Genomic DNA, 15517 nt, shown 5'->3' with positions numbered 1-15517 from the left:
GGTTCAAACCCGGCCCCGGCTGAACTGCAACCAGAAAAAAAATAAAAATAAAAAAAAAAGAAAAACATGGGTGAAGACCAGCTTGGGACCCTGCTCAGTCACTATCACTCCCAACCTGTGTGACCCCCTGAGCCTGCTCTAAGAAGTAGGTGAGGTGATGCCTGTGTGGGCACTGTGCAAAGTATTATCTTTGGAGAACAGGAAGGCGAAGGAGGAATAGAAGAACTTAAAGGCAGAGAAATGATCCTCTGGGTAGAGTCTGCTGATCAGGGGTGGAATACAATCTGGATTCTGATAACAAGGGACAGCATTTATTACCAGACTCTTGTAGAATCAGGAACCTGGACTGTCTGAGCCTGACAGTTTTGGGAAGTTCTGGAAGGGCAGGGATATGTGCTGGCTTTGCATGGCCCTGGGTTCAAATACCCTCTAACCAGCTGAGCCTGGGCAGGCAAATCCCTCCTGTCCTCTGAGCTCCTATGTCCCCACCCCTATCACAGGGATGACAAAAATAAATTAGTGAGTTGTGAGGTTTAAATGAGGGCAAAGTATGTTGCCTGGCATGTAGGAAGCTTTCAATGCATTGCAGCTATTTTTATTGGCTTTTTGTATTTCTCCTGATTGTCTCCCTTTTAACTACCACCTCCTTTTTATGTTAATAAGACTTCTTTTGAAAATGCCAGTCTGCTCCATTAGTACTTGGAGACTGCAGGGAGAGACTTCCTTCTTTCTAAACTGAGGCTGAGGAGAAGGGATGAGAAGGAAGGAGAAAGGAAGAGAAGCCCCTTTGTGGAGGCTGGAGGCCTGGCCCTACAGGACCCCCCCACCCCGCAGTGAGTTTGCACACTTATACACTCACTGCATACTCACCACCCCCCTTGCCCTCTAATTACCAGGAATGCAGCTGTGCCCAGCTCTTCCTCCCCTGCATTACTCAGCGCTAGCTACCCGGACTTGGCAGGGCAAATTATACAGTGGCCCAGCAATAAAAGCCACTTTCCAAAAAAAGAAGCGTTAGGGCCCTCGAGAGACACAGCTGAGTCTCTCACCTGGTGGTGCCTGACTCGGGAGGTAGTGTCTGGGCCAGAGTGACAGAGCCTGGTGTCCCTTTAAGTAGGGAGTACAAATTCCCATCCCAGTCCCTCCCTCCTGCTCTTCCTGACGTCAGCTGGAAGGCGTGTGTGAGTGAGTGAGGGGCCCGAGGTGCTGCCTGCACACACAACACACACTCGCACACAACACATCTTCCAGACCGGTCCCCTGACCGCCAGCTCCACACGCCACAGAAAGGCTGGGTGCTGACACCGCAGGAGGCAGTGCCTGGACCTGGGAGAGGTAAGGGGCTGCTTAGGGTCTGAGGGCCCCTTGCTGGACACTGGATTTGGTGGAGTGAAGCGGGGAAGGACACTGTGGGGGGCGGGTTGCCAGCCTGGAAAGGTGGGGGCCCAACCAGCCCAGTTCATAGGGCTTCTGTGCCTTCCTCCCTCTCTCCTCCTCCCCTTGGCTCCCGAGGGAGCTGAGGCTGTGCAGTTCCCTGTGGGAGAATGTGTCTGTCTGTGTCTGGGACTTGTGTCTGGCTTGGGAGGCACAGAACAGCAGATACCTACCAAGCCGCAGCCTCCTGTCAGGGAACCGAGGGAGAAATCACAGGGCTGCTTCCAGAAGCTGAGAGAAGAGTGCAGCGGGAGCATCCTTGATCTTTCCCCGGGAATCTGGGGCTTGGGCTAGGAGGGACTTTCTGGGGCAGGCAGACAGTTGGACCTGGAGTAGCAGTTACCTTGTTCTGACTATTTTCCCCAGTGTGATGGGGACGATTGTGGGTAATTGTCTTGGAGAGGTGGCTTGATGTTAATATTTTCTTTGCTTGGGAGCCACCCCCTCCCAAGAGAGCTCTTGCCTCTCCCCTGCCTGCTGGTCCCGCCCTTCTCTGACCTCCACCCTTGCCAGAGCGCAGCCCTGCAGCTTGGCTGGGCAGGGGTGATAAACTAGGGCCTGGAGGGCCACCCTTGTTGTGGGATGCAGGGACCCAAGGCAGCTTTGGCTGGTGCCAAGCCCTTGAGTGACACCTGACCCTGGCACAAGGAGCCCAGGTGGAGATAAAGGGCGATACTGGCATCCACAAGGAGACAGCAGGTTCCTGCCAGGCTGCCAGCCTGCTGGCTCTTCCCAGGGAGAGGGGAGGGGGACGCAAAGTGAGAACAATAATAAACAGAGTGGGGACTGCTGCAGCGCTGGGGCTGGGGGAGGGGAGAAGGAAGCGTGCCCAGTGGGGAGGGCAACCTCTTGAGAGCCTGGCACCATGCCCAGGATGGGATCCAGTAGGGGCCTATCCCTGGGACAGGGGTCTTCAGCCCACTGGGGGATGGGGAGCTGGTTTCCCAAAGCTAACTCCATCCCACAGACCTTTGGGCCCTCCAAAATCCAAATGTTTCTTCCTCCCAGCTTTGCCCCGCCCTCCCCTCCCAGTTCCTTGAAGTCTATTCCCCCAAACATCTATTTTCCATATCTAGCATCCTGATCTGTGTGCCCCCCCTCCAAGAAATCATAAGACAGGTGGAAATAGGAATTAGCTGCTTGGCAGCCAGGAAAAGCCTGAGGACAGTTTTGGCCACAGAGGCCTCTCCCAGGCCTGGAGAGAAGTGGCTGGGCAGTGTTTGTGGATGTCTGCTGGCCTAAGGGCAGGTGGGGGGAGTCCCTAGGTAGAGGCTGGGGGCCTGACAGGGATGGTGGCTGGTGGGGAGGGGATATCTGCAGCCTGGACTGGTGGCACCCTCCAGGGCAGCATCCAGCAGAGGGCGCTCAGGGCCTGAGCTGTTGGGCCCTAGAGCCTGTGGGAATAGGACTTGAGTAAGTTCTGACCTTCCCTGCTGAGCGGCAAAACAGTGGAGGATGGAGGCTAAAAGCAATAGGGGCCTCTCCTGCCCAAAAGCCAGCAAATGATACCCACTCAGTGAGGGGGCATAGCACAGTGGGAAGTTCATGGGCTTTGGAATGATGTGGGTTCAAGCTCAACCACTCTGAATGTGGCTTTGACCAGGCTGTGCCTCTCTCTAGGGCTAGCCTAGGGTTGCACAGCCAGGTGGAGATACTGTCTTGGTTTCCTCACCACTGCCAATGTCAAAAACGCCCAAAGGCCTTAACTATAGCAGTCCCCAGGGTCACCTAAGCATGTGACAAGCAGGAGTGTTAAAGGGTCTTTTAAATAATCAAGTTCAAGTATTGGCTGGGGCTGCTCCTTACGTACACTACATACATACGCAGACACATGCATACACACATATACACACATGTGTGCACGCACACAGGGTTTAATCAGGTCACCTCGGCTGCAGGAGCAGCTCCTGCACTGATGTATTTTAAGGAGCATCTGGGAGGCCGGGGGAGGGGGACGAGCAGAAGGAAGTAGCAACTTACACCTGGCAGTCCTGGGCTTGTTTTCTCACCCTCCCAGGACACATGATGGACAAGTCCCTAACATTCAGGAAGCCCTTCCATTCATCATCTTTGTGTTCCACATCCTTTCTATTTTTAAGCCACCATATTCATTCCTCTCCGTGTTCCCCCATAATGGGGACTTGGAGGAGGGACGCTTTTATTGGAAGAGTTGTTTTTAAGCTTAGCAGAGTTGGCAAATGACTCACCCAAGGTCACGGGCTGAGTCAGCACAAAGCTAGAAATAGAACCCCAAGTCCTGGCTCCCCAGGATTTCCACACCCCACTCCTCCTTCCCCAGGGGAGGGCAGGAGCCATTCCCAGGGAACCGCTGGTCCCTTTCTGTACCCCATGCCCCCAAACATCTCCAGATGAAAAAGTGCTGCCCTTGATCAGCTGGTGACCTTAGCAAGCCTCTTCACCTCTCTGAGCTTGTTTCCTCTTCTGAAGAATGGGTGTACTAACAGTCTTTACAGTGTGAGGTTCTTGTGAGGACTGAATGAGGAAATGGGGCAAAGGGCCTGGCACACGGCTTGGCACAGGGTCAGTGATCAATCGATGGGTAATGAGATTCTTTCTGCGCCAGGACTTCCCACAAGTGTATGTCTGTTTTCCACACTGGACTGGGTGTCCCTAAGGGCAGAGCTGTCTCTCTTGGGCTTATTGTCCCAGCGCCTGGCACTCGGTTTTATTTCAGTTACATGTGTGTTTTTGAAAACCTCAAAGGAGAGTTGGACTGACCTTCACTGGTCATCTGGAGCAGCGGTGATGCACATAGCTGAAAAGAAAGGCGAGGCCCAGAGAGGGGCAGGAGCTTGCTGCAAGCCACACAGGGCTGGGTGGCTGAGCAAGCTGGCTTTCCTTGACCTGCACAGCCTAACAGGGATTCTCATGGTCAGGAGAAGACCATGACAGCCATTTTCTATCCTATTCTTTTTTGGGGAACTGAGGATTGGAGCAGAGCCCCAGCACAGGCCATGGTCACCTGCTAATGGGCTGAATCACCTTCTAGATAGAGCACCATAGCCCCATGACACTGCATCACACCTCAGCTATCTCCAAACGGCCCTGCTGTTTTTCATGTTTGCTGCTTCTGTCTCCTTTGCAGAATCAAAGCCATTGGGGTTTAGCCTTCACGCAGCAGGGCAGTGAAGATGAGCTTGGCTTAGAACCAAAATGCAGGGCAGAGTGGTGCCTACTCACAAGGGGACCCTTGACACAGTTCCTTGTCTTTTCCCAACAAACTGGCAGAGTGCTACAATTAGCCCATTTGACAGATGAAGAAACTGAGGCTCAGAAGGGAGGGTCACTCAATAGGGTACAGTGGAGCCAGGATTCAAACCCAGGAAGTCTGGGTTCTGAGGGGCATTAATCCTGGCAGGAGATACCCCCAGACAGACACACCAAATCCCTCCAGGGCCAGCCTTTACCCCTATTTGAGTTGAAATAAATGTTTGGCAAACACATCTGTTTCTCTGCTCTTGGGGGAGTTTATTTTATTTTCCCATTTAGTTTCTCAGGGAAATTTCTTTTGGGAAAACTCCAAGCTCATCTTGCCTGAAGTGGGAACAGAATTTGTCTTCACAGGAAGAGAACTGGTTCCTCCCCAGATAAATCTTGGCTCTGTTGCCTGCTGTGTGACCTTGGGCAAATCACTAAACCTCTATGACCTTCAACTTCTTCATCTATAAAATGAAAAAATTGTAATTTCAACTTTATAGGATGACTGAGAGGTTGAAAAATGGAAAATAATCTCTGTGAAGACTTTTGCATAGCTCACGGCATCCAGACAGTAAGAGCCTTGTTCTCCCTTGCCATTTTTGGCAGCAATACCCTGGAGAGAGTGTCTGAATTGGAGGCTTGCTCTGCAACTCCTGATTCCCTCCTCCCTGGTCTCCCAGGTGCTGGGCATGGTGCATCACTTCCAGAACCAGGCCCTGGCAGGGCCCAGAGAGGGACAGGTGCTGTGCAAGGTCACACAGCAAGTCAATAATGCAGGGCCTGAACTTCCCAGTCCAGAGTCAGATTGTACTGGTCCAAATCCTGGCCCAGATGCTGACGGGTATGTGGCCTTGAGTAAGGGATTTAACCTCTTTGATCTTCAGTTCCCTTCTCTGCAAAATGGAGCAATAATAGCATCAGCTTAAAGCTGCAAGGGCTGTTGCAGAAATTAAATAAAACAAGAAACCAAGGAGGTGTGAGAAGTGAGCAAGTCCTTACGGAAGCAGGAGGTAGGAGTAAATGGTGGAGGCCAGGTGCGGTGGCTCACAGCTATAATCCTAGCATTCTGAGAGGCTGAGGTGGGTGGATAGCCTGATCATAGGAGTTCGAGACCAGCCTGAGCAAGAGGGAGACCCCGTCTCTACTAAAAATAGAGTGTGGTAGTGGGTGCCCGTAGTCCCAGGTACTTGGGAGGCTGAGGCAGGAGGGTTGCTCCAGCCCAGGAGTTTGAGGTTGCTGTGAGCTATGATGGCACAGAACTCTACTCAGGGCAGCAAAATGAGACTCTGTTTCAAAAAGCAAAAGAAGGGCGGCGCCTGTGGCTCAGTCGGTAGGGCGCCGGCCCCATATACCGAGGGTGGCGGGTTCAAGTCCGGCCCCGGCCGAACTGCAACCAAAAAATAGCCGGGCGTTGTGGCAGGCGCCTGTAGTCCCAGCTACTCGGGAGGCTGAGGCAGCAGAATTGCTTGGGCCCAGGAGTTGGAGGTTGCTGTGAGCTGTGTGAGGCCGCAGCACTCTACCAAGGGCCATAAAGTGAGACTCTGTCTCTACCAAAAAAAAAAAAAAAAAAAAAAAGCAAAAGAAGAGTAGATGATGGGTTCACGAGACCTCTCCTTCCCCCTTCTTCTCCTTTCTTCACACAGTTCAGCAGCCCCCTCTAGGAGGAGCAAGCTCTTGCCCAGCACCTGCTCCAGGCTTCCCACATTCATTCTCATTCCATCCTCAAAAGAACCCTTGGAGACCAGCCTGAGCCAGAGCTAGACCTCGTCTCTAAAACTTAGCTGGGTGTTGTGGCAGGTGCCTGTAGTCCCAGCTACTCAAGAGCCTGAGGCAAGAGAATCATGAGTCCAAGAGCTTGAGGTTGCTGTGAGCTATGACACCACAGCACTCTACCGAGGGCAACAAAGTGAAACTCTGTCTCAAAAAAAAAAAAAAGAACTGTTGGAGGAGGAATTTTTTTTTTTTTAGAGACAGAGTCTCATTTTGTCCCCCTCGGTAGAGTGCCGTAGCATCACAGCTCACAGCAACCTCCAGCTTTTGGGCTTAGGCCATTCTCTTGCCTCAGCCTCCCAAGTAGCTGGAACTACAGGCATCCGCCACAACGCCCAGCTATTTTTTTGTTGTTGTTGCAGTTTGGCCGAGGCCAGGTTTGAACCCGCCACCCTCAGTATATGGGGCTGGCACCCTATTCATTGAGCCACAGGCACTGCCCAGGAGGAATTCTTTTTTTTTTTTTTTTGTAGAGACAGAGTCTCACTTTATGGTCCTCGGTAGAGTGCCGTGGCCTCACACAGCTCACAGCAACCTCCAACTCCTGGGCTTAAGCAATTCTCCTGCCTCAGCCTCCCAAGTAGCTGGGACTACAGGTGCCCGCCACAACGCCCGGCTATTTTTTGGTTGCAGTTTTGGCTGGGGCTGGGTTTGAACCCGCCACCCTCGGTATATGGGGCCGGCGCCTTACTGACTGAGCCACAGGCGCCGCCCAAGAGGAATTCTTTTGTAATCCCATTTCCCAGATCAGGAAACTGAGGCAGGGAGGTTGGGGGAGGAGGAGAGTATTCTCCACCTCTGTCTGCAGTTCCTGGCCCTGCCCTTTCCCAGCTGGTCCTATTGTTGTTGCTGTGATTTCTCTGCTCCCCTCTGCTGCCTGGTGTCTGGCCATTTCTAGAACCCATGGTGGGGGGCGTAGGCAGGGAAGGCTGCCCTTAACCTTCACCCAGGCTCATCAGTCCATCTTTCGCCATCACTTCTGCTCACTTAGCATGGGGCCTGGATCCATAGTCATGGTCACTGGGTCACTCAAGGGGGAGGCCTGGCTAGCTATAGCAGGTCCCAGCTCAGCTGTGTATCCCTGGCAACCACCCTGGGCTGCCTATGCCCCACCCTCTCGCCCTACCTCTCCCCGCTCCCTCCCCCCACCTCCCAGCACTGGCCGTCACCACCAAATACAATGCCAAGTCTAGGAAATTGCATCAGGGAGGTCAGGAGTGCCCGGCTTCCTAGAGAGAGAGGCAGGGCCTCTGTCCCCACTACCTGCCACCCTTGCCCAGGTGAAGCAGGTGGCATTCCAAGAGTGCATCGCAGGGGATATACACTGTTTTCTCAGCTCTGTCATCTTTGGTAACTTTGCTGCCCTGTCTGCTTTTTTTGCTAACAGCTTTACTGTGATGTAATTCACATACCATAAAATGTACCTGCTTTGGTTCAATTGTTTTTAGTATATTCACAGAGTTGCTCAGCTATCACAATAGTCATTATAAAACATTTTCATCACCCCCAAAAGAACCTCTCTACCAATTAGCCGTCATTCCCATGCCCTCCTCCCTCAGCCCCTGGTGATCACTAGTCTACTTTCTGTCTCTGAGGACACATGGGGAGAATCATGCAATGTGCGGCCTTTTGTGACTGGCTTCTCCCACTTAGCCTGCTGTTTGCAGGGTTCATCATCTACATTAGTGATTTTCAGCTGGTGTGCTGTGGCACATTGGTGTGCCATAAGAAGATCTTAGGTGTGCCGCAAAAATTTTTAAAGATCATTAATTAGGCTTGGCACCTGTAGTTCAGCGGCTAGAGCACCAGCCACATACACCAGAGTTGGTGGGTTCGAATCCAGCCTCGGCCTGCTGAACAACAATGACAACTATAACCAAAAAATAAAAATAGCCAGGCATTGTGGCAGGCGTCCGTGGTCTCAGCTACCAGGGAGGCTTAAGCCCAAGAGTTTGAGATTGCTGTAAGCTGAGACGCCACAGTACTCTACTGAGGGTAACAAAATGAGACTCTGTCTCAAAAAAAATTCATTAATTAAGGGGCGGCGCCTGTGGCTCAGTCAGTAAGGCGCCGGCCCCATATGCAGAGGGTGGCGGGTTCAAGCCCGGCCCCAGATGAAACCAAAAAAAAATAGCTGGGCGTTGTGGCGGGCACCTGTAGTCCCAGCTACTCGGGAGGCTGAGACAAGAGAATTGCTTAGGCCCAGGAGTTGGAGGTTGCTGTGAGCTGTGTGATGCCATGGCACTCTACCGAGGGCCATAAAGTAAGACTCTGTCTCTACAAAAAAAAAGTTCATTAATTAAGTTATTTTCAAAAAAGTTCAAAGCCCAATAAGAATATATATATATATATATTTTTTTTTTCCGAGATAGAGTCTCCCTATATTGCCCCTCAGTAGAGTGCTGTAGAGTCACAGCTCACAGCAACCTCACACTCTTGGGCTTAAGCGATTCTCTTGCCTCAGCCTCCCACGTAGCTGGGACTACAGGTGCCTGCCACAATGCCCGGCTATTTTTTTTTTTTTGTAGAGACAGAGTCTCACTTTATGGCCCTCGGTAGAGTGCCATGGCATCACACAGCTCACAGCAACCTCCAACTCCTGGTCTTAGGCGATTCTCTTGCCTCAGTCTCCCGAGCAGCTGGGACTACAGGCGCCCGACACAACGCCCGGCTATTTTTTGGTTGCAGTTCAGCTGGGGCCGGGCTTGAACCCACCACCCTCGGTATATGGGGCCGGGGCCGGCGCCCTACTGACTGAGCCACAGGCGCTGCCCTTTTTTTTTTTTTTTTTTTGCAGTTGTCATTGTTTAGTAGGCTCAAGCTGCGTTGAACTCACCAGCTTTGGTGTATGTGGCCGGCACCCTAACCACTGAGCTATGGGCACTGAGCCTATATTCTTTTTTTTTTGGCCAGGGCTAGATTTGAACCCGCCACTTCCGGCATATGGGGCTGGCACCCTACTCCTTTGCGCCGCCCTACTTTTTTTTTGTTTGATCAACATAATTTAAGTGTGCCCTGGAAGTTTAAGGTTCAAGTGTGCCATGAGATAAAAAAAGGTTGAAAAATACTGATCTATGTTGTAATGTGAAGCAGTACTTAATTTTCATAGCTGAGCGATATTCTCCTGTATAGCGCTACTGTAGTTTGTAATCTATTCATCTGCTGATGGACATTTGGGTTGTTTCCACTTTTTGGCTATTGTGAATAAGGCCTGCTATGAACATTCATGTATAGGTTTTTGTGTGGTTGCTTGAAGCTTACATTTTCTGCTCTCTAAAATGGGGGTGAAAATGCTCCAGTCTGGGGGTGAGCTCAGAGCTGAAAGCCCCAGTTTTAGATGGTGGGGGTACTCAGGCACTGCGGCTCTGCAGCCCTTCTGGGTGGTGCGGAGGAGACATCTCCACCTCCATCCACCCCGGGGAGTAGCAGTCTCATCATCTTGGCCCAGAAAAATCCCACTTGATGCACAATCTTGACAGAGGCCAGGAGACCTGCTCCAATGATGTTTGAGCTGAGTGACTCCTGGGCTCTTCCAGCCTTGCCATGTGGTGTTTTCTGGACTCTAAGGAGCCTCAAACCATTCCCTGGAAACTTCAGGCTTTGGGGGAGAGGGAGAGGGCACAAAATGGAGGCCAGAAATAGACCCAGAGACTCACCTCTGACCTCCAGGTCTTGGGATGAGGGGTGGGGAAAGTGATGAGAGGAGGGTGGGGAACTCATCATCCCAACTCCTGTGTCACCACAAACTTTGGGAGCCTCTTCATCTCCCCAAGCTCAGCCAGGCCTCGCTATAGCCTGTGAAAGAGTGAGGCAGGGTTTATCCACTCCACTGTACAGATGGGGAAACTGAGGCAAATGGCAGTGCTACTCAAGATCAGCAGCTAACAAGTAGGAGAGCTACTTAGGTCCTTCCCGACTCCTCTAGCAGCCTACCTATCCCCCACCAAGGGGCTGCCCTGGGTAGAGTGCTGTGCCATCATAGCTCACAGCAACACTCAAGGGTCCATAGCAGCATCTCTGCTTAGCCCTTGGGGAGGAGTATGGGGGGTTCAGGGTGTGGGAATTATGATTTCTCCTCAGAGGAAAACATAGGATAAATTTTCTCAAAGGCCATCTAGGTGCTGAGCTATTAGGGATTTCTATGAATTAGCTTTGATAATAACACTTTATTGGGTACCTGCAGATGCCAGATGCTGGTGCACACACCAGCTTGAATCCTCAGCATCCTTGGCAGACACTGGGGTTGAGGAGAAAGCCAGCGTTCCTTAGAGTTTGCCACACACTGGTCCTATTCTGAGCATGAGGAAAGTCATCCAACCCTCACAGCAACATCAATATGAAGTAAGAGCTGATGCTGCCCCTGCTTTCCAGAGTGGGAAGTGGAGTCAGAGTTAACTGCGTTGACTGAGGCCACAAGGCCACAGGTGGAGGAGCCAGGACTCAAACCCCAGCCTAGGGCTGGAGGCTGAAATCTCACCCACTGTGCTGGAGCTGCCAGAGTCCACCAAGTTGCAGGTGACAAAGCTGAGATTTGAATCCACGTCTGTGAATTTGAAACAGCTGCTACTTGTGTCAAATTGTATTCCAGACCATCGCTGTCTATGTTCCCCACCACTTCCCAGGGGCCTGGGGTTAGAGAATCAAATCGCAAGCTGGAGGGTCTTAGGGATTTTTAGTGTTGTCTTTCTGTTGAGGACACTGAGCCAGGGAGGGGCCACGGAGTGGCAGAGGCAAGACCAGCTCTCCCACCTAGTGTCCAGGGTTGAGAAGCTGCCCACCCCAGACTGTCCTCACCTGTGCCTCACTCTTCCTCTTCCAGACGGAGCCTGTAGCCAGAGAGGCTGCCGAGCAGGGCCAGGCCGGGCCCTGCCCGCAAGGACGCCCAAGCTCTTCACCGGCCCCTGCTCCGCAGAGCCCACCAGGCTCCCCTGCTGGCCCCAAAATGACATCGGAGTCTGCATCACCCCCAGTTGTGCCCCCGCTCCACTCCCCCAAGTCCCCTGTCTGGCCCACTTTCCCCTTCCACCGGGAGGGCAGCAGGGTTTGGGAGAGGGGTGGTGTCCTGTCTCGAGACCTGCCCAGTCCTCTACCCACCAAACGGACCAGGACATATTCGGCGTGAGTACCTGCCCCTTCCTCAGGCTCCATGGCCCTTCCTCAGGCCCTCCTCCAACCACTGTTGCCTTCACCTGAGGACAGTGTGGCGGTGTGAGGACCTTCCAGTAACTGTAGTGTTTGTCATCCACCTGTCTGCCCACCCATCCATCCATTCATTCCACAAAGTTTTATTGAGCTCCTAACCGGGGGATCCAGGGAGGAATAAGACTAAGGCCCAGCCCACATGCTGCTGATGATCAATCTGTTCGCTGTTAATTGCCACCCAGCACAGTTAGGGTGGAGACCTGGCCTGGGCCGTCAGGGGAAAGGGGGCCCCAGCTGGTTTGGCAGATATATCAGATGAGGAAGTTGGGGGTCCAGGCAGAGGGAACCACATGGGCACAGATGGAGATTGGAGTTAACCTGTGGAGAGGGTGGGCATGGAGACTAGCCCTGGGCCTCGGGTGGGTTACTGGATGAGATCCTATGGAGGAGGGGGACAGACTTGGCTGGACCAAAGGAGGTTTTTTTTGCCTCAAGCTGTCACCCTGGGTAGAGTGCCATGGCATCACAGCTCATAGCAACCTCCAACTCCTGGGCTTAAGCAATTCTCTTGCCTCAGCCTCCCAAGTAGCAGGGACCAAAGGCACCCGCCACAACGCCCGGCTATTTTTTGGTTGTAGCTGACATTGTTATTTGGCGGGCCTGGGCTGGATTTGAACCCGCCAGCTCAGGTGTATATGGCTGGCGCCTTAGCCATTTAAGTCACAGGCGCCAAGCCCCAAAGGAGTTTTTTGATAGTAAGCAGTGGTCATCTTCTGTGCTGACCCAAGGCCAGACACTGAGCAGGTGCTTAGTGATGAGTGAATGAGTGAGTAGGATACAGCTGCTGAGGAGATAGTGAGTTTTTCATCCAGGGAGGCACTCAAGCCTATGCTGGCAAGTCTCCACACAGAAATCCTACCATAGGAAATCCACGTAAGCTGGAACAACCTTAGGAGGGGAGGGTGCTGTGCAGAGAGGAGCACTGTTTAGGAGTTAGGAGTCCCACCTGCTGTGCTATCCTGGGAGAGCCATTCCCCTCTCTGGGACTCAGTCTCACTATCTGTCTGCTGTGAGGACTGAGTGTAACTGTGCAGCTTCTGGCCTGGGGTGGGTTTCCTAGAGCCCTGAGGCAGGCTTGGTGGGGTGGGGGACAGGGAAGCTGTGGGGGTTCAGGAGGGTCTTCCTTGGCCACAGCACCAATCCCCCTAACCTGTCTCCAGGACAGCCCGTGCCTCAGCCGGCCCAGTGTTCAAGGGTGTCTGTAAGCAGTTCTCACGCTCACAGGGCCACGGCTTCATCACCCCTGAGAATGGGTCGGAGGACATCTTCGTGCATGTGTCTGAGTGAGTCCCCTCCCATTTGGCTGGGCCCCTGCCATAGTATTCCCAATAGCGCCTCAAAAAATGCCTCCCCAGGCCTCTCCCCTTGCTGGCTGAGGTCCGCTGCATTCCTAGGCAGAGGAGAGCTGGGCCAGGGAGGGGGGCACACAGACCCCAGCTGGAACCACTGGCTGGGCCATGGGAGCCTGTTGCAGCAACATGGGGGCCTGAGAGAGCATGACTAGCTCCTTGGTCTCTGAGCCTAGAAGGGCCCTTTGGGCAGGTGAGGGAGGAGGTGGCAAGGAGGATCTAGGCGGGCCCCACACACTCCTGATGCCAAGATGACCAGGGAAGGCCAATCAGGGACCACCCGGTGCCCACAGGACACAAAGAGGGAGGTACTGTCTGATTCCCCTTTTACACACCAGGGAGCTGAGGCCCTGAGAAGCCAGGCTTGTCCAGTCTCCCGGTCTAGCGAGGCAGGTGGCAGGGCTACCTGAGAACTGGAGCCTACCCTTGGGCTGACCCCCTCCTCCCTCCCAGCAGCATTGAGGGGGAGTACGTGCCAGTGGAAGGTGACGAGGTGACCTACAAGATGTGCCCCATCCCGCCCAAGAACCAGAAGTTCCAGGCCGTGGAGGTGGTGCTCACCCAGTTGGCCCCCCATACTCCTCACGAGACGTGGTCTGGCCAGGTCGTGGGTTCCTAGGCTGGGTGGCTCTCGTGCCAGCCAGCCAGGTGGGTGGAGAGGCACATGGGGTGGACAGGCAGCAGCTGGCCCTGTGCCCCACTGCACCAACTGGCCAGTCCCTGGGGGCCTCAGTGTGCGCATCCGTCTGTCTGTCTATACTTGTGGCTGTGAGCGTGTGCTCTACCCATCTCGTGACCATGACTGCTGGGTGAGTTAGCTAGGAATTGGGTGGAGGAGGCGGCTGCCAGGCCTGGCTTCTCTGCTTCCACTGCCCCTTTCCCCTCCCTGCCCCAGACACACAGGGTCTGCTTGGCCTCCTGGCCACCATCCCCACACTGGGCTCTGGGGGAACAGTGGGAGCCCTCCATATAGGCTTGCTCCCCTTGCCCCAACCTGTGCCCTCCTCTGCCAGGCCCTGACACTGGGCCAGACTCTGCTGTGCTGTTTATGGACCCAAACCTGGGCTGGGGTCTCCCACCATGGCCTGGACCCCTCAGGAGCTAGGCCGGTGAGTGCTTTGGGGGGGCCTCCCAGCCTCTGGCTAGGAGGAGACAAGACAGCAAAACACAGAGGCACAGCGCCCTCCCCACCATGAGGCTGGCCTTCCTGCTCTCAGTGCATGGGGGGGGGAGCAGGAAAGAGGGGCCTCGGGGCACAACTTCCTGTGTTCTTGGCCAGTCCCTCCGCCTCAGCCTGGCCACAGCTGTGTCCCTTCCCCTGGCCATGCTGAGGAAGTGAGGGTGAAGGGAATAGTGGGGGGTCCACCTCCCCGGCTCAGATGGAGCTATCCCCTTTACCCTGACTCACAAACTCGCCAACACTCTGCCCCCTGCCCCGCCACAACAGCTGCTGAGAATGCTGCAATGGAGAGACACACGTGCTCTCAGGCAGGGGCAGGCCTGCATGCTCACAAGGACGGCCCTCGGCCTGAGAAACCTCTGGCCCTGCAACCTCTATGCCAGACCCTTGTCTGTCCTAAAGCCACAGGACCGGTGCTTCCCACTGGCCCCTGACAAACCAGTGGCTTAAGGCGTGGCCTTAGCTTGTCTATCCCTGATGTGTGGCCCCTCTCACCTAGAGTCCCTTTCAGGCCAGGGTATATGTGTACACATATTCATTCTTGGGCAGAGGCCGGGAAGCAGGAGGTTGCCTGCTTGCACCTCCCCACACCTGCCTACCATACTCCCTTCCAAAGAGCACATCATCTGACCGAGAAGAAAAATGGGGTTCAAGGGAGGACCTTCCAGGGACAGTAACCCTATATGACCCTAAGAGGAAAATTGGGGGCTCAAATGCCCAGGATGAGGGGGATAGTAACTGACTAGGAGGATCACTGCCCCTAGGTGCCCCAAGACCCCAGGGCAGTGGTCAGAGGGGCATCTGCACCCCACATCCATCCCAGTGCTTGCCACAGGGAGGCTGGGAGCCCAGAACTGCTGAGGTAGTCTGGACAGCCCCAAAGCGGGGGGCCCTGCCTGTCTGGTACCCCACTCTGAGCTAGGCTCCAGCAAGGCCTATCCCCTGAGGAACAAGGACCCTACCTCCCTTGGAAGAGGGTTTGTTGGTACAGGTTGAATCCCAGGAACCCTAGAGGCCTCCCTCCTGTGAGGAGGCCCCTTTTAGGCACCAGTCAGCCCAAGGGTGGGGGCAGCCACTCTCCTCCCCACTCATGGGCCTGCAGTGCCCACCCAGAGGCCCTCCCAAGAACCCTGCCACCCAGCTCTCCATCCTTCCTAACACTGGCAATAAACCCTCACTGTGACCTGCTGTGGCCCAGAGCTGCCTCTGTCTGTCTGAGTCCCTGGAGAAGGGGCTGGGGGAAGGACACACCAAACTGGCCCTTGGCTGGGGCCTCCATGGCAACTCCCTCCCTGCCCAACTCAATCAAAGACTTCCTATGTGTCCGGGCCCAAGTCCTTGCCCCTCCATGCCTGTTTCCTCA

General features: G+C 54.1%; 1 protein-coding gene across 3 annotated transcripts; it reads left to right on the top strand.

The window, feature by feature from the left end:
* The first annotated feature begins 1175 nt into the window (after positions 1–1175).
* Positions 1176–15342, top strand: CSDC2 (cold shock domain containing C2). Of its 3 annotated transcripts, none has more exons than XR_008378897.1 (5): positions 1176–1335; positions 11243–11541; positions 12786–12908; positions 13431–14083; positions 14422–15342. XR_008378897.1 is itself a non-coding variant. In XM_053584822.1 (5 exons), the coding sequence occupies exons 3-5, from the start codon at positions 11366–11368 to the stop codon at positions 13591–13593; spliced, it is 462 nt and encodes a 153-aa protein (XP_053440797.1). In that variant the 5' UTR covers positions 1176–1335; positions 10795–10938; positions 11243–11365; the 3' UTR covers positions 13594–15342. The 3 variants fall into 3 exon arrangements, 2 of the variants coding, with proteins under 2 accessions (XP_053440797.1, XP_053440796.1); XM_053584822.1 differs by adding an exon at positions 10795–10938 and having other exon boundaries at positions 13431–15342; XM_053584821.1 differs by having other exon boundaries at positions 13431–15342.
* The last annotated feature ends 175 nt before the right edge of the window (positions 15343–15517 follow it).

This window comes from Nycticebus coucang, chromosome 3 (assembly GCF_027406575.1).
Source record: "Nycticebus coucang isolate mNycCou1 chromosome 3, mNycCou1.pri, whole genome shotgun sequence".
Taxonomy (NCBI): domain Eukaryota; kingdom Metazoa; phylum Chordata; class Mammalia; order Primates; family Lorisidae; genus Nycticebus; species Nycticebus coucang.
Note: the sequence above shows the minus strand (reverse complement) of the source record. Positions and strands in the feature narration are given on the sequence as shown.

Coding starts and splice junctions, on each gene's coding strand:
- CSDC2 (XM_053584821.1), top strand. CDS start 11,366: ATGACATCGGAGTCTGCATCACCCCCAGTTGTGCCCCCGCTCCACTCC. Junction 11,542..12,785: donor CGGACCAGGACATATTCGGC/GTGAGTACCTGC, acceptor ACCTGTCTCCAG/GACAGCCCGTGCCTCAGCCG. Junction 12,909..13,430: donor ATCTTCGTGCATGTGTCTGA/GTGAGTCCCCTC, acceptor CCCTCCCAGCAG/CATTGAGGGGGAGTACGTGC.